This window comes from Mobula hypostoma, chromosome 13 (genome assembly GCF_963921235.1).
Source record: "Mobula hypostoma chromosome 13, sMobHyp1.1, whole genome shotgun sequence".
Classification (NCBI taxonomy): domain Eukaryota; kingdom Metazoa; phylum Chordata; class Chondrichthyes; order Myliobatiformes; family Myliobatidae; genus Mobula; species Mobula hypostoma.
The window spans coordinates 93,615,337-93,637,623 of NC_086109.1; the positions used below are offsets into that span (position 1 = coordinate 93,615,337).

The window sequence follows — 22,287 nt, forward strand, 5'->3', positions numbered from 1 at the left end:
TTGATTTATTCTTTTGCCAAACTGGGATGAACAGTTGTTGTAGTTCATCCATGCAACCTTTAAATGCTTGCCATTGCATATCCACCGTCAATCCTTTAAGTGTCATTTGCCAGTCTATCTTAGCTAATTCACGTCTCATACCTTCAAAGTTACCCCTCCTTAAGTTCAGAACCTTTGTTTCTGAATTAACTATGTCACTCTCCATCTTAATGAAGAATTCCACCATATTATGGTCACTCTTACCCAAGGGGCCTCTCACGACAAGATCGCTAATTAACCCTTCCTCATTGCTCAAAACCCAGTCCAGAATAGCCTGCTCTCTAGTTGGTTCCTCGACATGTTGGTTTAAAAAACCATCCCGCATACATTCCAAGAAATCCTCTTCCTCAGCACCTTTACCAATTTGGTTCACCCAGTCTACATGTAGATTGAAGTCACCCATTATAACTGCTGTTCCTTTATTGCACACATTTCTAATTTCCTGTTTAATACCATCTCCGACCTCACTACTACTGTTAGGTGGCCTGTACACAACCCCCACCAGCGTCTTCTGCCCCTTAGTGTTATGCAGCTCTACCCATATCGATTCCACATCTTCCCGGCTTATGTCCTTCCTTTCTATTGCGTTAATCTCTTCTTTAACCAGCAACGCCACCCCACCTCCCCTTCCTTCATGTCTATCCCTCCTGAATATTGAATATCCCTGAACGTTGAGCTCCCATCCCTGGTCACCCTGGAGCCATGTCTCTGTGATCCCAACTATATCATAATCATTAATAACAATCTGCACTTTCAATTCATCCACCTTATTACGAATGCTCCTTGCATTGACACATAAAGCCTTCAGGCGCTCTTTTACAACTCTCTTAGCCCTTATACAATTATGTTGAAAAGTGGCCCTTTTTAATGCTTGCCCTGGATTTGTCGGCCTGCCACTTTTACTTTTCTCCTTAGTACTTTTTGCTTCTACCCTCACTTTACACCCCTCTGTCTCTCTGCACTGGTTCCCATCCCTCTGTTGTGAACTAACCTCCTCACGCCTAGTCTCTTTAATTTGATTCCCACCCCCCAACCATTCTAGTTTAAAGTCACTCAGTAGCCCCCGCTAATCTCCCTGCCAGGATATTGGTCCCCCTAGGATTCAAGTGTAACCCGTCCTTTTTGTACAGGTCACGCCTGTGCCAAAAGAGGTCCCAATGATCCAAAAACTTGAATCCCTGCCCCCTGCTCCAATCCCTCAGCCACGCATTTATCCTCCACCTCATCGCATTCCTACTCTCACTGTCGCGTGGCACAGGCAGTAATCCCGAGATTACTACCTTTGCGGTCCTTTTTCTCAACTTCCTTCCTAGCTCCCTATATTCTCCTTTCAGGACCTCTTCCTTTTTCCTACCTATGTCATTGGTACCTATATGTACCACGACCTCTGGCTCCTCACCCTCCCACTTCAGGATATCTTGGACACGATCAGAAATATCCCGGACCCTGGCACCAGGGAGGCAAACTACCATCCGGGTCTCTGGACTGCGTCCACAGAATCACCTATCTGACCCCCTTACTATCAAGTCCCCTATCACAACTGCCCTCCTCTTCCTTTCCCTACCCTTCTGAGCTACAGGGCCAGACTCTGTGCCCGGAGGCACGGCCACTGTCGCTTCCCCCGGGTAAGCTGTCCCCCCCAACAGTACTCAAACAGGAGTACCTGTTGTCAAGAGGCACAGCCACCAGGGTACTATTACCTGACTCTTCCCCTTCCCCCTCCTAACCATGACCCACTTGTCTGCCTCCCGTGGCCCCGGCGTGACCACCTGCCTTCCACTCCTCTCTATCACCTCCTCGCTCTCCCTGACCAGACGAAGGTCATCGAGCTGCAGCTCCAGTTCCGTAACGCGGTCCCTTAGGAGCTGCATCTCGATGCACTTGGCGCAGATGTAGACGTCCGGGAGGCTTGGAGACTCCAGGGCTTCCCACATCCAACACCGAGAACAGCAGACTGCCCTCACACTCAAATCAGCCATGATGGAATGGCAGGGCATACTAGAACAAAATTGCCTAATTTTGGTCCTATGCCTTATGGTGTTGCTCCAGATTTCCAGCTTCTGCAGTTTCCTCATTTTCTGTTATCCATTTAAAGCTCTACATTTCTCCATGTTGAATTTCTTCTCAACCACACAACTCTCTTCATATAAGTTTGCCAGGGAAGATTTGGTCCATTGTGATTTGGTTAATTGGGCCATACCTATTCAAATGTATTTTGGAAGTTGTATTGTACCTGCCTCCTTTGGTAGCATATTGTGTTAGTGCCAACCCACCTGGATCACAACCCTGCAGTTCTGAAGTCCACTTTCCATTAGCTTATTTCACATGCAGATTTATGATTCTTGGCTCCAGATCTTGTCTGAAGATATTAAACAAAAAAGGTCCCATGTGAATTCAAAAGACGACACTCTGAATGACCCTGCTTTGAGACCCTTCTTTATGAGTTCACATGAGAAGTCCAACATAGTGATACTTTTCAGTAGGAGAGGTAATGTGAAAGAAGGCACAATTCTGAGTGGTACAGAATGCTTGGAATATATTTGCATAAATCATTGCAAGTGGCAGGTCAAGTTTAGACATCTCGGTTCATTGATTTATACCGAGGGTTCTCAACTTGGGGTCCGTGGACAGCTTATTTGGGGGGGGGGGGAGAGGAGGAAGAAGTTATGCAGCAGGGAAACAGGCTCTTTGGCCCAACTAGTGTATCTGCCTCAATTACTAGGGGCAGCAACGTAGCACAGTGGTTAGTTAGCACAACACTTTACACTACAAGCAACCCAAGTTCAGTTCCTGCTGCTGTCTGTAAGGAGTTAGTACATTCTGCCCGTGACTGTCTGGGTCTCCTCCAGGTGCTCTGGTTTTCTCCTGCAGTTTCAAAGACGTATTGGTTCATAGGTTAACTGGTTGTAGTAAATGGTCTTGTGATTAGGCTGCGGTTAAATCGGGGATTGCTGGATGGTGCAGCTCAAAGGGCTGGAAGGGCCTGTTCTGTGCTTTATCTCAATATATAAAATAAACAAAGTTGTTTGATAACACACATTAAAGTTGCTGGTGAACACAGCAGGCCAGGCAGCATCTCTAGGAAGAGGTACAGTCGATGCTTCGGGCCGAGACCCTTCGTCAGGACTAACTGAAGGAAGAATTAGTAAAAGATTTGAAAGTGCGAGGGGGAGGGGGAGATCCAAAATGATAGAAGACAGGAGGGGCAGGGATGGAGCCAAGAGCTGGACAGGTGATTGGCAAAGGGGATATGAGAGGATCATGGGACAGGAGGCCCAGGGAGAAGGAAAAGGGGGAGGGGGGGAACCCAGAGGATGGGCAAGGGGTATAGTCAGAGGGACAGAGGGAGAAAAAGGAGAGAGAGAAAAAGAATGTGTGTATATAAATAAATAACAGATGGGGAGATGCTGCCTGGCCTGCTGTGTTCACCAGCAACTTTTGTGTGTGTTGCTTGAAATTCCAGCATCTACAGATTTCCTCGTGTTAAAGTTGTTTGGTAGCTCATTGCAGATACCCTTAAAAAGCAGTTAAAACAACAGGATTCAGGGCTTTATATAGGCAGAGTGTATGAGATCAAGGAAGGGATGACAAACTTTATCAAATGTGGGACATACCTGGACTATTGTCCACTTTTAGGTGCCATATTTCAGGGTTGATCTGAAACCTTTGGAAAGGATGCAGAAGGGATTTATTCCTGGGATTTGGAGCTTTTATTATTTAAAGACTAGGGTGGTCAGAACAAGGGAAGTTGAAAATAGACCTAATAAATGTACCCAAGTTATTAAAGGTCCAGAGAAGATAGATGGAGAAGTTGTTCCTATTGGTGCAGAAGTCAAGAACCATGGACATTCAACGAAAATGGTTGGCGAGCAACCAGCAATGACAGAAGAAAAAAAATGCTTCATGTCAGAAATGGTTGGGAGGGTGGAATCACTACTTGCGGGAGGGGCAAAAACAGAATGAACTGTGATGTTGAAAAGGTCCCAGCCCGAAACATCAACTGTACTCTTTTTCATAGATGCTGCCTGGCCTGCAAAGTTCCTCCAGCATTTGCAATGTTATCAAGTAAAGTTTGATGCTGGACTATAAAAGAATGAAAATAGATTATAGAATCATAGAGAAATACAGCACAGAAACAAGCCCTTCGACCCATCTAGTATATGCTGAAGCCATTTAAGCTACTACTCCCATTGATCTGCACCAGGACCATAAACATTGAAATCAAGTTCACATAATTCAAGGGCACAGTTTAGGATGATGACGCTTAACGGCGACTCCTCTGCTTGCATCTTCATAAACAACTCTATTTCTATCTTTAATATCTCTTTTTTTTCCATTTCAGGGTTCCTTTGAAGACCCTGACTTGGAGTTACACACTGACTTTGGTTCTTTGCAGGAATGGGGTCTCACAACTGGCTGTTTTTCAATAAGCCAAAGATGCGATCTAGAAGACTAGTGTACCTTCAGGGTGTCAGACTCTTGCGGCTCTGAGGTCAGTACCGGCACAAAAAACTGGTGTGCTGTGGGAGACGGAAGATCGTAAGCAGCAAGCTGGCAGCTGGCTGTGTGCCCAGAGTCCTGAGATCTTAGGCACAGAACTCGGAAAAGCGACACAACAGACTTTTAACACCATAAATTGGCGAGTTGTTTTGTTATGTCTCCCCCTTTCGCTGTGAAACACTGACACCTCTTTTTCCCTTATTAGGGAAAGAGCCTGTGGCGCGTCCAATTACCGGGTGAACAAGTAGTCTTTGGGGTACTGCAACACTGTCTTTATTAATGCTTTGCTGCACGCTTGAGTGCTCGGTGGGGGGTGCCTATGCTTTTCTGCTGGGGGGGGGGAATCATTTCTTTGCTGCCGCTTATGCATGGGAGGGGGAGCTGGGGGGGCTTTGTAGTTTTAATATTTAACTGTCATTCATTCTTTGGGGTGTCCTCTGTTTTCGTGCATCTTTGTGAAGAAAAAGCATTTCAGGATGTATATCGCATACATTTCTCTGACATTAAATTGAACCTATTGAACACACAACACCTGTGCTGGCAGCTCATTCCACACTCTCATGGCCCTCTGAGTGAAGAAGTTTCCCCTTAAGCTATTCACCATGACCTCTGGTTGTAGTCCCACCCAACCTCAGTAGAAAAAGCCTGTTTGGGTTTACCCCATCTATACCCTTCAATTTTGTATACCTGTATCAAATCTCCTCTTAGCCTTCTACATTCTAAGGAATAAATCCCTAATCTATTCAATCTTTCCTTATAATTCAGGTCCTCCAGACCCAGCAAGGAAATTAACTTAAAGGAAAATTTTAAGGTCAGGTATACAGACAAAAAAAGGGAAGAGGAATGCAGTTTAGTGCAAAGATAACAAAATCTGCTTCTAATGAAAACACAAGAGACTAGAATTGATGGGCAGGAAGTATTGCTTTTGAATTGATTGTGCTCAGAAGCCTCAACTTGTTATCTTCATTTACACAGAGTCTGGCTCTTTATTTACAAAGGTATTGATCGGCATCCTATCAGCATATATAACATTGATTTCAATTACTTTATTTCAACGTTAAACTGTGTCCTTTTGAAAGTGTGTCCGAAAACAATTTCAATTTTAATAGTTTTCTCAATTTAGAGAAGATAAAATAAATTACAATTATCAACCAGTTTCACAAACAGGATTTATGCATTGCTGCCCTGATCTGTTCCAAAAACACCATCGCTCTCGCTTGGCTTCAAAGTGCACAGGGAGAGAGAACTGGTTTCTGTGTGCATGCTCAATGGGCAGAAGCTGGGTGAAAAGAGCTACCTGCCCTGTAGCTGGGAAACATCAGGGAGTGAAAATCCTGACCACTATCCGTCACTCCAATCGGGGTGTCAATACATACAGGAGGACAATCTTGATAATGAGTTAAGTCCCACTCCAGGAACTTGAGCAGGTAATTACTGAATGCACTGTACTGTCAGAGGGAACATCTGTTCAGCCAGGCTCTATAGGGTCAGGGGAATAAGAGCCTAAGATTAGCTTTATTTGCCACATGTCCATCGGAACGTACAGTGAAATGCTTCACTTGGGCCAACGACTAACACAGTCCGAAGGTGTGCTGAGGGCAGCTTGCACTGTCACTATGCTTCCAACATCAACAGTAGGCCCAACTTACTAACCCTAACCTGTACATCTTTAGAATGTGGGGGGAAACAGGAGCACTTAGAAGAAACCAACATGATCACAAGCAGAATGTAGAAACCCCTTACAGACAGCAGCAGGAATTGCGCCCGGGTCACTGGCACTGTAATATTACCATGTCGCCAGCTGAACTATTTGGAAATAACTCTGATTTACTTTCTCATCAATCAACATCACTAAACACTGATGTGGTCCTACAGGCTCTCAGTATGCACGTTCGTTATCACAATTCTCACACCCCCTCCAGCACCTCACCCCCTCCCAAACTAATCACAAAGAGCACAGGCGAAACAAAACATCATTCAACATTTTAATGGAATATACAAACACAAGGATGCAATCTCTTTATATACACAAACAACATTCATTGAGTTCTGATTCTTGCTGAAGGTGATCATTAGACTGAAACTTCCATGTACGGGGTACAAGTTCTCCCAACTGCCCGGTCTTCAATGCACAAAAACAGACCTTGAAGAGTCCACAGATAACTTGCACCAGATTGTATAAAAAAATTAACAGAAGTTTGAATATTGTACAACATTGTCAAATACAAATGCAAGTAAGAATCTTAAAAAAAAAACAAGATTATATTACATAACTCTGCATCTTTGTAAGATTGGCTCCAGAAAAGATCCTTTTATTGAACTGATGTAGAGTGACAGGCCCAGCTTCCTGTACAAAGCCAGATGTACCAGGGATGGCATGTTAATTTTTTGGTAGACTCTCCCACTTTGTCCTTCCTGGTGATCTCATTGTCACTGATGGCCACAAGGGCTTTCTATGTACAGTTTGTGCAGGAATGGAGGTACAATAATTAGGCTGCTCTGTCCAACTCCCCTACTGCCCTGCCGATTTTTTGATCCTTGTCGCCCTCTGTGCAGTCTGGCAAGGAGGTTGATTGGTTGTCTGTTGCACCACTATAGTAAGACTTTCAGCAAAGTAAGCTCTGGTTAACCGGCAAAAGTTTCAATGCAAGTTAGTTCTGTACAAAGTTTGAGGAAACAACACATCACCCTTCCCTAATGAGTCTGTGGGTTGCACAGACTATCTGTTATGTAGGTTAAGAAACAGCAGGAAAAAATCCCCATTCTGGGCTAACTCAAACCCAAGTAGCCATAGCAGACTGCCAACCAGGGCTTTGACACAAATGCTGTTTAAAGACTTTGGAGCTGGTTTTATGTGCCCATGATATAGTTCACATATATGAAAAATGATCATTGTAGAATAATGAGGGAGCACAACTCAAAGTGTGCAGTGCTGTTGCACCCCTGAGGCCCTCTGGTGGTCGAGGTCGACCATGGATGTTGCATCCCAGCTGTCTGTCTATGTGATACACAAGCCAGGTCAGTACGACATGGAGAGCAAGCTGCTGAGATTAGTGTCTTCAGGGTAGGAGGAAGAAAAGTGTTTCTTCTTTCCTGCCAAATTGCTTTTCAAAACTCCCCTTTTCTTAGGAATGGAAATAGCACTCATTCTCCATTGGTGTCAAGCACTCTGTTGTGTGTTTTCGCAAACAAAAATCCCAACTGTTAAATGCACTTTCCACATCAGGATAAAAAATTCACATGCAGCACATGAGACAGTTAAAACCTTTCTTATATAATCAAGTGCTGGGAAATGATAACCTTGTTTTGCCCATTATGGAACTCATCCAAAACCAGGGCACATACAAATAAAACTGGGTGTTTACAACAGAACCATGATTTAAAAAGTCTTTAATGCTTCTAGCCAAGGATAAAACCAAATCATTCAGGAACAAATATATTTGGTTTACTCTACATTGACTTTCCCCACTACCCAAAAAAGGATTTCCACTGGATGAATAACCATCAATAGTAAAAACCCACTAAAATGGCTAATGGATTACATCTGGGACCTCATTGCTGCAGGTACCAGTGGAAACAACTGTGGCATTGCTAATTGGTTTAAAACAAACCTGTACAAAAAAAAAGTTAAATGCAGAAAGATATCAATTACCAAGGGATGAAATCACAGGTAGTAAAAATCACACAGCTTTCCGGTGATACTCTGGTGGTGCCACTTCATAATCACTTGAACTGAAGAGACTTGACGCGTTTTTCACCAAGTACCTGAAAGTGAAGAAATTATGGAGTCATGAATAGCAATTCACAGTTAGCAGGATGGGTTACAGGTGCCTCAATTTGCCTGTTCAAAGTATAGGTTTGTGGGGGGGTGTCAGAAGTAGGTGATTTTTTAAACAGAGAGTGGTAGATGCACAGAATGGGTTGCCAGGAATTCTGGTACAGGCAGATACATTAGGGATATTTCAGAAACTGTTAAACAGTCACATGGGCAATAGATAAATGGAGAGCTATGTGGGAGGGAAAGGTTACATTGATCTGAGTGTAATTTAAAAGATTGGCACAACACTGTGCTGTAATGTTCTATGTTTCTCTGGGACCTCGACCTCTCACAGAAAGGAAACGACACTAAATTTGTAAGAGTCCGGTTGAACTTCAGATAGGCACTAAAAGACTAAGAGAACAAGGCAAATTACAGTTCCCTATCAAATAGCCAGTACAAGCACATGTTAATTTTTTTTACCATTAGTTTTATTTGTTTCATATCAAAACATACCATTGACATGTATATGTGACAAATAAGGCTAATCTTTAAAAAAAAAATGCTGTCCTTCTGAGCCATTTTATCCTCAGAGTGACAAGGCACAGGAACAGGGCTTTCGGCCAGTTATCTGATGGAAAGGAATAAATAGTCAACGTTTCGGATTGACACCTTTCATCAGGACCGTTTATTCTCTCCACAGATGCTGCCTGACCTGCTGAGTTTCTCTAGCATTTTGTGCTGGAACATGTCATCTTCTCATTACTACTTTCAGGGAGGAGGTAAAGGGGGCTCAAACTCACACAACAATCCAGGAGCAGCTTCTTCTCCTCTGCCATCAAATAAACAGACTGTGAACACGAGCTTCAGTAATAATAAACCTGCTTCTGATCCTGAATTGATAAAAACAACTGTCTAAGCAGAAACTCTCTCTCTCCAGCTGACTCAAGTATTTTTCCACCACTTCTTTCTCAAAGTTACCATGATTTTCTCCAGTTTACACTGGCATGCCCTCGTCATTATGAAATTTTACACAGCATCCTATTTCTGTGGCGCAAACCATTTAGAACCCAAAAGAGCCTTTGCTGCACTGTCCGGCATATTTTTAATGGCTTTGAGTATTTCGAAATTCTACTTACTTCAAGAAATCATGCAAGTAATTTAGCAGCAAGGCTAAGCTCTTCTCATCCAAAGGTGTGTAGGCAAGCATTGCTCCTATTCGCACTGTAGGAGAGAAGATGTACTTTAATAGAAGGCAGTGTTAATATTCTTCACAGAACAGAAACAGGTTGATCAAATAATTTTTTTACTCATGTACGTGAAGGACGTAAGAAATAAAGTCAATTCAATTGAGCACACCACTAGAAAGCAGCATCCAGCATCAAGGGCCTCTACCATCCAGGCCATGCTCTCTTCTTACTGCTGTCATCAGGGAGGTACAGGAGCCTCAGGTCCCACACCACAGTTCAGGAACAGTTATATCCCTCAATGATCAGGCTCCTGAACCAAAGGGGATAACTTCACTCACTTCACACAACCACTTCACTGAACTGCTTCCACAACCTATGAACTCACTTTCAAGGACATTTCATCTGATGTTCCTACTATTATTTATTCTGTATTTGCACAATCTGTTGTCTTTTGCACATTGGTTGTTTGTCCATCTTTGTTGTGTATAGTTTTTCATTGATTCTACGGTTTCTTTGTATCTACTGTGGATATCCACAAGAAAATGAATTACAGGGCTGTATATGGTGAGATACATGTACTTTGATAATAAATTTACTTTGAACTAACTACTCCAGTTTAGCCACACCATGATCACTTTAAATCAGTGACCTAAAATAGACTTTGCTTTTCTTTGTTCTACTTGTATTCCTGTAAAAATTGGGTATAATTTATATTTATGCTACTTATATGACACCATGCACCTGTGCACACCTGTACTTGGCAATTAATGGAATTCGACAATTTCCTTCCACATTCCAAAGACACGTAGTTAGTTCGTTAATAGATAACAGGGGTGTAATTGTGTGGCATGGGCTTGGTGGGCTAGAAGGTCTGGTTAGACTACGCTGTATCTACAAATAAATAAAATAGATAATCTCAACTTTAGACTTTACATCAACCCAGCTGACCCATGCTCAACACAATTGTCCTCACAGTCTCCAATCTCTATATATATTTATTTGGCTAAATATTTGTGTAACTCCCTCCCTTTCCACATTCCCAGCTAAGAATTCTCTATATGTACCAGATTTATTAGTGGCCACAGATTTACAATTCCTTGATTTAGTCTCGCCTGCTGCTTGAAGCATCTCTGCATCCACCCAATCAAATCCTTTTGCAATAGGAAAGAGGTCAGGTCAGCCCTCAGTTTGAGAGTGAGCTCAACGTCCCTGATAAATAAAGCTGCTATCATCTCCACACACCAAAGCGCTGGCAACAGTACAATAAAGATACTGCCATGTGCATATCCGCTTGACCAGATAAATAAAATTTAAGTTCTCTAAAATACCCTAGCATAGAACCTACTGGAATTATGTCCAAAAACAGGGGAAAAAAATTACAGATCAACTTCATTTGTTATATGTGCATTGAACCATACAGTGAGATGCTTCATCTGCACCAACAACCAACCAAGGACGTGCTTCAGGCAGCCCACAATTCACTAACCCTAATCCATATGTCTGGAATGTGGGAGGAAACCAGAGCTGCTGCTCGTTTCTGTTTTTATATCAAATTTCTTACACTGATGCTAGTTTCTGTGTTTCCTGTGCTTATCATGCAACTTGACTGCCTTCATACAAAAAAGGCCACAGTCTGAGAACACGACAGGCCCCCCAGCCCATCAAGTCAGTGCCAAACCATTAATCTGCCTTGTCTCATCTACCTGCACCCAGACCATAGCCCTCCATACCCTTCTCATCCATGTAGCTATCCAAATTTCCCTTAAACTTCAGTAAGATGGTAGTAAGATGAATGGTACACTTTTCTTTTAAAAATGTTTTTTATCATAAGACAGTGCCGGCCTCCAAGAACAACGGTTACAGCAGGTCTACTGCATCAGTGATCTGTTTGTTGTTTGGGGCAGCCGGTACTCAGCCAGGAGAAGGAGAAGCCAGTGTGCGTTCCACAGAAGGTTCGAAAGTGCTAACATGGGTGCAGACCGTGCTGCTGCCTGCTACTGTTATGCATCTTGGCCTCAGAGGAATGCTGTCTCATTTAACCGTGTCCATGTATGGTCTGAATGATAATTAAACTTAATTTGATTTGATAAATGTTGAAATTGAACCTGCACCCACCACTTGCACGAGCAGCTTGCTCCATACTCTCATCACCCCAAGTGAAAAATCCCCTCACATTTACCTAAACATTTTGCCTTTTACCCTTAACCTATGACCTCTAGTTGTAGTCTCACTCAACTTCAGTGCCTGTTTGCATTTATAAAATCCACAAAGTCACGGCTGTTTATTGTTAAGCTGGTGTCAGTAAAACTAAAGTTGGTTAAATTTTAGGCTTGGAGGCTATAACACTTTAATTCAGCAGACAGGAAAGGCTCTTAAAACAGCGAGAGGTACCAGCTTCACAAGTTTCAAATGCTGTGCTCTAAAGGAAATGAATACAACTTTCTCCCCCTCATCTCTCAACTCTGAAACTGTATTCAGTTCTCAGTAAAGGTGCACAATCCTTTATCCGAAATTCTGAAATCCAAAAAGCTCCGAAAACCGAAGTTTTTTTCACCAACAGCTGACATCACTCAGGTGTGACGTGGCAGCCCTAGCAGAGGCCACCAGACGTCAGTTGTGGCTCAGCGTTCGTACTGGTTACATGTGCATTTGATATTGTGTGTTCACTGTTGACTGTTTAATTTCACTGTGAAAATGTCAAAAGAGCTGCAGATACCCCTATGGGTAACAATGAGAAAAAGAGAAGGAATCTTCTCTACCAATAACACAGAAAGTGGAGTTATTGCAGAAGCTTGATCGTGGTGTGTCTGTGCAGCGTAAAAACTGAAGAAAATAGTGTCCGAACTACCACCATATGATTTAAATAAACAGAAAGACAAGTTACTGAAGTTTTATAGTGACAGTGACGTTCTAAATTTATTCCAATAAGTCATTTACCATGTGTTTGATTCGGTTCGTTTGAAGCTGTATATAGAAACATACATAGAAACATAGAAAATAGGTGCAGGAGTAGGCCATTCGGCCCTTCGAGCCTGCACCACCATTTATTATGATCATGGCTGATCATCCAACTCAGAACCCCGCCCCAGCCTTCCCTCCATACCCCCCGACCCCTGTAGCCACAAGGGCCATATCTAATTCCCTCTTAAACATAGCCAATGAACTGGCCTCAACAGTTTCCTGTGGCAGAGAATTCCACAGATTCACCACTCTCTGTGTGAAGAAGTTTTTCCTAATCTCGGTCCTAAAAGGCTTCCCCTCTATCCTCAAACTGTGACCCCTCGTTCTGGACTTCCCCAACATCGGGAACAATCTTCCTGCATCTAGCCTGTCCAATCCCTTTAGGATCTTGTACGTTTCAATCAGATCCCCCCTCAATCTTCTAAATTCCAACGAGTACAAGCCCAGTTCATCCAGTCTTTCTTCATATGAAAGTCCTGCCATCCCAGGAATCAATCTGGTGAACCTTCTTTGTACTCCCTCTATGGCAAAGATGTCTTTCCTCAGATTAGGGGACCAAAACTGCACACAATACTCCAGGTGTGGTCTCACCAAGGCCTTGTACAACTGCAGTAGTACCTCCCTGCTCCTGTACTCGAATCCTCTCGCTATAAATGCCAGCATACCATTCGCCTTTTTCACCGCCTGCTGTACCTGCATGCCCACTTTCAATGACTGGTGTATAATGACACCCAGGTCACGTTGCACCTCCCCTTTTCCTAATCGGCCACCATTCAGATAATAATCTGTTTTCCTATTTTTGCCACCAAAGCAGATAACTTCACATTTATCCACATTAAATTGCATCTGCCATGAGTTTGCCCACTCACCCAACCTATCCAAGTCACCCTGCATCCTCTTAGCATCCTCCTCACTGCTAACACTGCCACCCAGCTTCGTGTCATCCGCAAACTTGGAGATGCTGCATTTAATTCCCTCATCCAAGTCATTTATATTGTAAACAACTGGGGTCCCAGCACTGAGCCTTGCGGTACCCCACTAGTCACCGCCTGCCATTCTGAAAAGGTCCCGTTTATTCCCACTCTTTGCTTCCTGTCTGCTAACCAATTCTCCACCCACACCAATACCTCACCCCCAATACCGTGTGCTTTAAGTTTGCACACTAATCTCCTGTGTGGGACCTTGTCAAAAGCCTTTTGAAAATCCAAATATACCACATCCACTGGTTCTCCCCTATCCACTCTACTAGTTACATCCTCAAAAAATTCTATGAGATTCGTCAGACATGATTTTCCTTTCACAAATCCATGCTGACTTTGTCCGATCATTTCACCGCTTTCCAAATGTGCTGTTATCACATCCTTGATAACTGACTCCAGCAGTTTCCCCACCACCGACGTTAGGCTAACCGGTCTATAATTGCCCGGTTTCTCTCTCCCTCCTTTTTTAAAAAGTGGGGTTACATTAGCCACCCTCCAATCCTCAGGAACTAGTCCAGAATCTAACGAGTTTTGAAAAATTATCACTAATGCATCCACTATTTCTTGGGCTACTTCCTTAAGCACTCTAGGATGCAGACCATCTGGCCCTGGGGATTTATCTGCCTTCAATCCCTTCAATTTACCTAACACCATTTCCCTACTAACATGTATTTCACTCAGTTCCTCCATCTCACTGGACCCTCTGTCCCTTACTATTTCTGGAAGATTATTTATGTCCTCTTTAGTGCAGACAGAACCAAAGTAATTATTCAATTGGTCTGCCATGTCCTTGCTCCCCATAATCAATTCACCTGTTTCTGTCTGCAGGGGACCTACATTTGTCTTTACCAGTCTTTTCCTTTTTACATATCTATAAAAGCTTTTACAGTCCGTTTTTAGGTTCCCCGCCAGTTTTCTCTCAATCTTTTTTCCCCTTCCTAATTAAGCCCTTTGTCCTCCTCTGCTGAACTCTGAATTTCTCCCAGTCCTCAGGTGAGCCACTTTCTCTGGCTAATTTGTATGCTACTTCTTTGGAATTGATACTATCCCTAATTTCTCTTGTCAGCCACGGGTGCACTACCTTCCTTGATTTATTCTTTTGCCAAACTGGGATGAACAATTGTTGTAGTTCATCCATGCAACCTTTAAATGCTTGCCATTGCATATCCACCGTCAATCCTTTAAGTGTCATTTGCCAGTCTATCTTAGCTAATTCACGTCTCATACCTTCAAAGTTACCCCTCTTTAAGTTCAGAACCTTTGTTTCTGAATTAACTATGTCACTCTCCATATTAATGAAGAATTCCACCATATTATAGTCACTCTTACCCAAGGGGCTTCTCACGACAAGATCGCTAATTAACCCTTCCTCATTGCTCAAAACCCAGTCCAGAATAGCCTGCTCTCTAGTCGGTTCCTCGACATGTTGGTTCAAAAAACCATCCCGCATACATTCCAAGAAATCCTCTTCCTCAGCACCTTTACCAATTTGGTTCACCCAGTCTACATGTAGATTGAAGTCACCCATTATAACTACTGTTCCTTTATTGCACACATTTCTAATTTCCTGTTTAATACCATCTCCGACCTCACTACTACTGTTAGGTGGCCTGTACACAACTCCCACCAGTGTCTTCTGCCCCTTAGTGTTACGCAGCTCCACCCATATCGATTCCACATCTTCCCGGCTTATGTCCTTCCTTTCTATTGCGTTAATCTCTTCTTTAACCAGCAACGCCACCCCACCTCCCCTTCCTTCATGTCTATCCCTCCTGAATATTGAATATCCCTGAACGTTGAGCTCCCATCCCTGGTCACCCTGGAGCCATGTCTCTGTGATCCCAACTATATCATAATCATTTATGTTTTATTGAATGTTTTTGTTGGAAATAAAATTTCTTCTTGTCATCATTCCCTAAACAACACAGTATAACAATTATTTACATAGCATTTACATTGTATTAGGTATTATAAGTAATCTAGAGATGATTTAAGGTATACAGGAGGATGTGCGTAGGTTTGGTGCGCTGCTGGGTCCTAAAGTCCACTGCACTGAGCCAGGTTAAATATGGGAATTGAGCATACGTGTTTTTTGGTATGGGGGGGGGGGGTGTCTGAAATCCGAATAATTCTGGATTCCAAAATGCAACTGCCCCAAGGATTTCGGATAAGGGACCGTGGACCTGTAGCAGCTTGCTTGCTCTCCACAGATCCACATATTTGCCAGATCATCCCCGGTCCCCATCTTTATTTTTTTTTAAACAAATAAGCATACGTCTTCAGGAACCAATTAATGCCTGCATAAATAGGATGATCAGTTTGCAGACCTGCTGGATCAAGGAGCTCAAAGACAGAGTGGTCTTGGATGCGTTGTGGTTTCATAATGGTGGCTGCTCACAAGTAGCAATTTATTCACTGTCAGTCATTTTTATACACTATTTCATTGTGTAGTAACAGATTTTAGTGTTTACTCTCAAATCATCATGGGGAATACTATTATTTTATTGAGTTTAAAGGCATGTTACCAATTTTTTAAAAAGTTATTCAGTGGAAGCCCATGTCCTTACTACTTTTTGTGGATAACAAGGACTTGGTGTAGTTGAGGTTCAAAAGCTCCAGCAGTTTAGTAAACTGGCATGAGCGTAGCCAGAGTGGTTAGCAGTATAAAGGGTGAGCGGCTTGAAGTTCTTGGGCGTCAACATCTCTGAAGATATATCCTGAGCCCAACACATTGATGCAATTATTTCATTAGGAGTTTGAGTAAGTTTGTATGTCAACAAAGACTCTAGCAAATGTCTGCATATGTACTGCAGAGAGCATTCTGACTGGCTGTATCGACATCTGGTATGGAGGCACCAACCTCCCCACCATCAGACATCTTCAAACAGTGGTGCCTCAAGAAGATGGCATCCATCATTAAGGCCCCTCACCACCAAGGACATACCCTCTTTTCGTTATTACCATCAGGGAGGAGGTACGTGTGCCTTAAGACACACCACTCACTGAAGGGCCGAATGGCCCACTCCTGCACCTATTTTCTGTGTTTCTATGTTTTAGGAATAGCTTCTTTCAATCCACCATCAGATTGCTGAATGGTCCATGAACACTATCTAACTACTTGGCTCTTTTGAAAAAAAAATTCTTATTGTAACTTGAGCAACACACATCAAAGTTGCTGGTGAACACAGCAGGCCAGGCAGCATCTCTAGGAAGAGGCGCAGTCGACGTTTCAGGCCGAGACCCTTCGTCAGGACTAACTGAAGGAAGAGTGAGTAAGGGGTTTGAAAGTTGGAGGGGGAGGGGGAGATCCAAAATGATAGGAGAAGACAGGAGGGGGAGGGATGGAGCCAAGAGCTGGACAGGTGATAGGCAAAAAGGGATACGAGAGGATCATGGGACAGGAGGTCCGGGAAGAAAGACAAGGGGGGGGGGCACCCAGAGGATGGGCAAGAGGTATATTCAGAGGGACAGAGGGAGAAAAAGGAGAGTGAGAGAAAGAATGTGTGCATAAAAATAAGTAACAGATGGGGTAAGAGGGGGAGGTGGGGCCTTAGCGGAAGTTAGAGAAGTCGATGTTCATGCCATCAGGTTGGAGGCTACCCAGACGGAATATAAGGTGTTGTTCCTCCAACCTGAGTGTGGCTTCATCTTTACAGTAGAGGAGGCCGTGGATAGACATGTCAGAATGGGAATGGGATGTGGAAGTAAAATGTGTGGCCACTGGAAGATCCTGTTTTCTCTGGTGGACAGAGCGTAGGTGTTCAGCAAAGCGGTCTCCCAGTCTGCGTCGGGTCTCGCCAATATATAAAAGGCCACATCGGGAGCACCGGACGCAGTATATCACCCTAGTCGACTCACAGGTGAAGTGTTGCCTCACCTGGAAGGACTGTTTGGGGCCCTGAATGGTGGTAAGGGAGGAAGTGTAAGGGCATGTATAGCACTTGTTCCGCTTACACGGATAAGTGCCAGGAGGGAGATCAGTGGGGAGGGATGGGGGGGACGAATGGACAAGGGAGTTGCATAGGGAGCGATCCCTGCGGAATGCAGAGAGGGGGGGAAGGGAAAGATGTGCTTAGTGGTGGGATCCCGTTGGAGGTGGCGGAAGTTACGGAGAATAAAATGTTGGACCCGGAGGCTGGTGGGGTGGTAGGTGAGGACCAGGGGAACCCTGTTCCTAGTGGGGTGGCAGGAGGATGGAGTGAGAGCAGATGTACGTGAAATGGGGGAGATGCGTTTAAGAGCAGAGTTGATAGTGGAGGAAGGGAAGCCCCTTTCTTTAAAAAAGGAAGACATCTCCCTCGTCCTAGAATGAAAAGCCTCATCCTGAGAGCAGATGCGGCGGAGACGGAGGAATTGCGAGAAGGGGATGGCGTTTTTGCAAGAGACAGGGTGAGAAGAGGAATAGTCCAGATAACTGTGAGAGTCAGTAAGCTTATAGTAGACATCAGTGGATAAGCTGTCTCCAGAGACAGAAAGATCAAGAAACGTGAGGGAGGTGTCGGAAATGGACCAGGTAAACTTGAGGGCAGGGTGAAAGTTGGAGGCAAAGTTAATAAAGTCAACGAGCTCTGCATGCGTGCAGGAAGCAGCGCCAATGCAGCGAAGGAAAAGTGGGGGACAGATACCAGAATAGGCACGGAACATAGATTGTTCCACAAACCCAACAAAAAGGCAGGCATAGCTAGGACCCATACGGGTGCCCATAGCTACACCTTTAGTTTGGAGGAAGTGGGAGGAGCCAAAGGAGAAATTATTAAGAGTAAGGACTAATTCCGCTAGACGGAGCAGAGTGGTGGTAGAGGGGAACTGATTAGGTCTGGAATCCAAAAAGAAGCGTAGAGCTTTGAGACCTTCCTGATGGGGGATGGAAGTATACAAGGACTGGACATCCATGGTGAAAATAAAGCGGTGGGGACCAGGGAACTTAAAATCATCGAAAAGTTTAAGAGCGTGAGAAGTGTCACGAACATAGGTCGGAAGGGATTGAACAAGGGGTGATAAAACCGTGTCGAGGTATGCAGAAACAAGTTCGGTGGGGCAGGAGCAAGCTGAGACAATAGGTCGGCCAGGACAGGCAGGTTTGTGGATCTTGGGTAGGAGGTAGAAACGGGAAGTGCGGGGTGTGGGAACTATAAGGTTGGTAGCAGTGGATGGGAGATCCCCTGAGCGGATAAAGTCGGTGATGGTGTGGGAGACAATGGCCTGGTGCTCCTTAGTGGGGTCACGATCGAGGGGTAAATAAGAGGAGGTATCCGCGAGTTGTTGCTGTGCCTCGGCAAGGTAGAGGTCAGTACGCCAGACTACAACAGCACCCCCCTTATCGGCGGGTTTAATAATAAGGTTAGGATTAGTGCGGAGGGAGTGGAGAGCAGAGCGTTCCGAAGGAGTGAGGTTGGAATGGGGACAAGGTGCGGTGAAGTCAAGACGGTTGATGTCCCGTCGGCAGTTAGCGATAAAGAGATCCAGAACAGGCAGAAGACCAGAGCGGGGTGTCCATGAAGAAGAGGAGGGTTGAAGACGGCAGAAGGGGTCATCGGTGGGGGTGGAAGAGTCCTTGCCGAAGAAGTAGGCTCGGAGACGGAGACAGTGGAAGAAAAGTTCCGCATCATGGCGAACACGGAACTCGCTGAGGTGTGGGCGAAGGGGGACAAAGGTGAGGCCCTTACTCAGAACAGAGCGTTCTGCCAACGACAGTTGAAGGTCGGAGGGGATGGTAAAGACCCGGCACGGATGAGAGCTGGGATCAGAGGGGGGAGGGGGAGGCTGGGTGTGTCAATGGAGAGGGGAGGGTTGGGGTGAGAGGAAGATGGAGCCTCCGAGGGCCCAGGAGCTGACGGTGGGATCTGAGGAAGACGGGGCTGCGGAGTGGTGGTGGGGGAAGGGGAGACGGGAGTCACAATAGCAGCACATAAAGACCCGGCCTGGAGTTCAAGGCTGGAGTCGCAGTTGGTGGTTGCGCGATCGCTTTGACGGTGTCCATGGTCGTTGCTGGAGTCCAGGTTTTGAATATGCCCTGAGGTGTTGGAGCCGGCGAGATCAATGGCAGGAGCCGCAATCTGAAGTTCATGCCTGCTAGTTTCAGGGCCAGCAGGCTCTGGAGTCCGTAGATGTAGGATCTTGCGACCTTTGCCTAACACGACAAAGTCAAAAAAACGGCGATTGCAGGCGTGAATCCGACGGAGGATGAAATAACGGGTAGGACCATTACAGACTTGAGTTGTTTTTATGTATTACACTCTACTGCTGCCACAAAACAACAGGTTTCATGACAGATCAGTAACATTAAACCTGATTCTGAAAGGCTAATTTACTGAAAGAGAAGGCTCCCGAAGTGTTGTATTGGAAGCTCCAGATTTTAATTTACGCCTGGATACCAATGAGAGGATCAGCAATGGTAGCATTTTTAATTGGCCACAAGATGATAAAGAGCTGCTGCAATCTGCCTAATGCACCCCACAGTAACACTAAGCAGGTAGGCTCAATGAATTTGAATCAGCAAGGATAAATGAAAGGTGACCAGAATGGTGAGACTCAAGAGCTTGTTCTTCAAGGCAGAGAGGTTGTTTGTATATGTGGATGGTGCTGAAGGCAACTCTGTGATTTGTTGATGAATACCTAAAAGTTGCACCGCCTATCAGAACCCAGGGCAATTTGAAACTACACCTCACGTTCGGAGCCTTGCACCAACATGTTCTTCTGGCTCAGTTATTAAAATCTAAGACTTATGGTCTTAAGAAGCTCCCAGTGAACCAGCCAATTCAAGATCTTTGTAGAAAATGTCTTTTTATTTAACAACTGGGTATTAAGGATGCCAGAGGTAAGTTCCTTACACAGAGAGTGGTGGGTGCGTGGAACGCCCTGCCAGGGGTGGTGGTAGAGCCAGCAAAGTTGGGCAGTTGAAAACCTCTAACATCGATGATATAAAAATGAAGGGTTCTGTAGGACTGAAGGATTAGATTGATCTTAAAGTAGGTCAAAAGGTTGACACAACATTGTGGGCCAAAAGGCCTGTACTGTGCTGTAATGTTCTATGAAATTCTCATTCTCCTGCCCCTCTCCATCATACACCGACAATTTGCAATAAGGCTTCAGTTCTCAACAAATCCTTAGCACAATTTTTAATTAAGCTGCTTAGTCAGTCACGAAATTTAATTATGGAATGTCTAGCTTCTGAGTCATTTCTTCAAAGACCCAAATTGTTCTACATTATTAAAAAGGTTGCTTGCATATTAAACCATTAATTACAGATATCAGTTATGCGCTGTTAGTTTCATTACTGGAAATGCACCAGGTGTCAAGTAAAGAAACTAGTTATTAGGAGGAAAGATAAGAGGTGCTGGCACTGAGAGCAAGATAATGAAAGCAGTCGTTCACCTCCCACACCTCTTTATTCTGGCGTCTTTCCCCTTCCTTTCCCTGATGAAGGATCTCAGCCCAAAACATCAACTGTTGGTTCCCCTGCATAGATACTGCCTGACCTGCTGAGTTCCTCCAGCAGTCTGTGTGTGTTACTAATGAAAACAGCCTTGACAGAACAGCGGAGTAGACTTGATGGGCCAAATGGACTGATTTTGTTCTCATGTCTAATGGTATTATATAACCATTATCACATCACTGAGTTGTTGGGAAATTTTATTCTCACAATGACTTTAATCTTTGTCAGTCTTGGTTTATGTATAGTTGTTTGTAAATTCAATTTTCTTTTATTTTCCTGTAAATGCCTGCAAGAAAATGGTAACATGTATGCACTTTGATAATAAATTTCACTTTGACTTTGAAAAATCATTAACTGAAGATTGTGAAAATGAGTACAGCAAATGAACCATATAAATTGAAGTCATTTCTCAGAAATTCTTTCCCCAAATCATGACAGAATGAGACTAGGTTGTGTTTGGAATGCTAATCGTTAAATGAGGAGTGATAGCAGAGGGCAGCAATCATCTGCAACACAAACATCACCTTTTGTAGTGTGGAGGAAGGCAGTGAAAATAGCAAAACCAATTCAGAAATTTAATAGAACTTGCCAAACAAACGAAGGAGATGTGGAGCTCCATAAATCTGTGCCATAGATGCATCGGGATGATCAGCCAGGATCTCGGCATATTGTGGCCGCTCAAACTTGTAGAGCAGTTGGGTCCCCAACATCACGTTGAAGTATTCTTTTATTCCTGCAACTACTTCATTTACAGCATATTCCCTAAAAATGAAAAATCAGAACTGAGCAACCAGAACTCTGTTAAGTTCGTTTGTTCATTCAAACACACACGCATATATATTACACACACGCATATATATTACACACACGCATATATATTACACACACACACACATACACACACACAGACACACACACACACACAGACAGACACACACACACAGACAGACACACAGACACAGCTAAATAAAACATCATTCTTCTGGGACCAAGGTGCAAAACACACTACATATAGTCGGACAGCACATACAGTCACAAAATAATATTAACAAAATTCCCAGTGTGGCATGGCCTGAAGATTGACAGGTTGTTATAAAAGTACGAGATGCCTGTTAATGTAAGACAGAATAATGCTCCTGACACTATTATAATAAAACAAGCAGTTGTATAAATATGTGAAATAGCAACAATAAAAGATAAAAAGTGACCAGTGCAGGATGAGAGTGAGTGTGTCTGTGAGTGGGCAGTGGAGGTGGCAGACCATTCAGACAGGGTGTACATGTGCGCTGGGTGCAGCAGGGTGTTAAGAAGCCATTACCCAGCCTGACAGTTCTGGTACCTTCTGTCTGCTGGCGGGGGGTCAGAGAGATTGTGGGAAGAGTCATTGACAATTAAATCATATTCACGTTTTAATCAGTGTAAAAT

At 44.0% G+C, this 22,287-nt stretch overlaps 1 protein-coding gene across 3 annotated transcripts in view; it reads right to left on the reverse strand.

The window, feature by feature from the left end:
* The window catches only part of morf4l1 (mortality factor 4 like 1), an 82,171-nt gene that overhangs the window by 17,579 nt on the left and 42,305 nt on the right, over positions 1-22,287 (reverse strand). For 2 of the 3 annotated variants that reach the window (XM_063066199.1, XM_063066201.1), the window contains 3 exons: positions 21,452-21,624; positions 9,436-9,520; positions 6,500-8,304 (listed from right to left, as the gene is read on the reverse strand). In XM_063066199.1, coding sequence (XP_062922269.1) covers positions 8,220-8,304; positions 9,436-9,520; positions 21,452-21,624 — 343 coding nt within the window. In that variant the 3' untranslated portion in view covers positions 6,500-8,219. Of the gene's footprint in view, positions 1-6,499; positions 8,305-9,435; positions 9,521-21,451; positions 21,625-22,287 lie in introns of those variants that run through there. The other variant, XM_063066200.1, reaches the window with a different exon arrangement.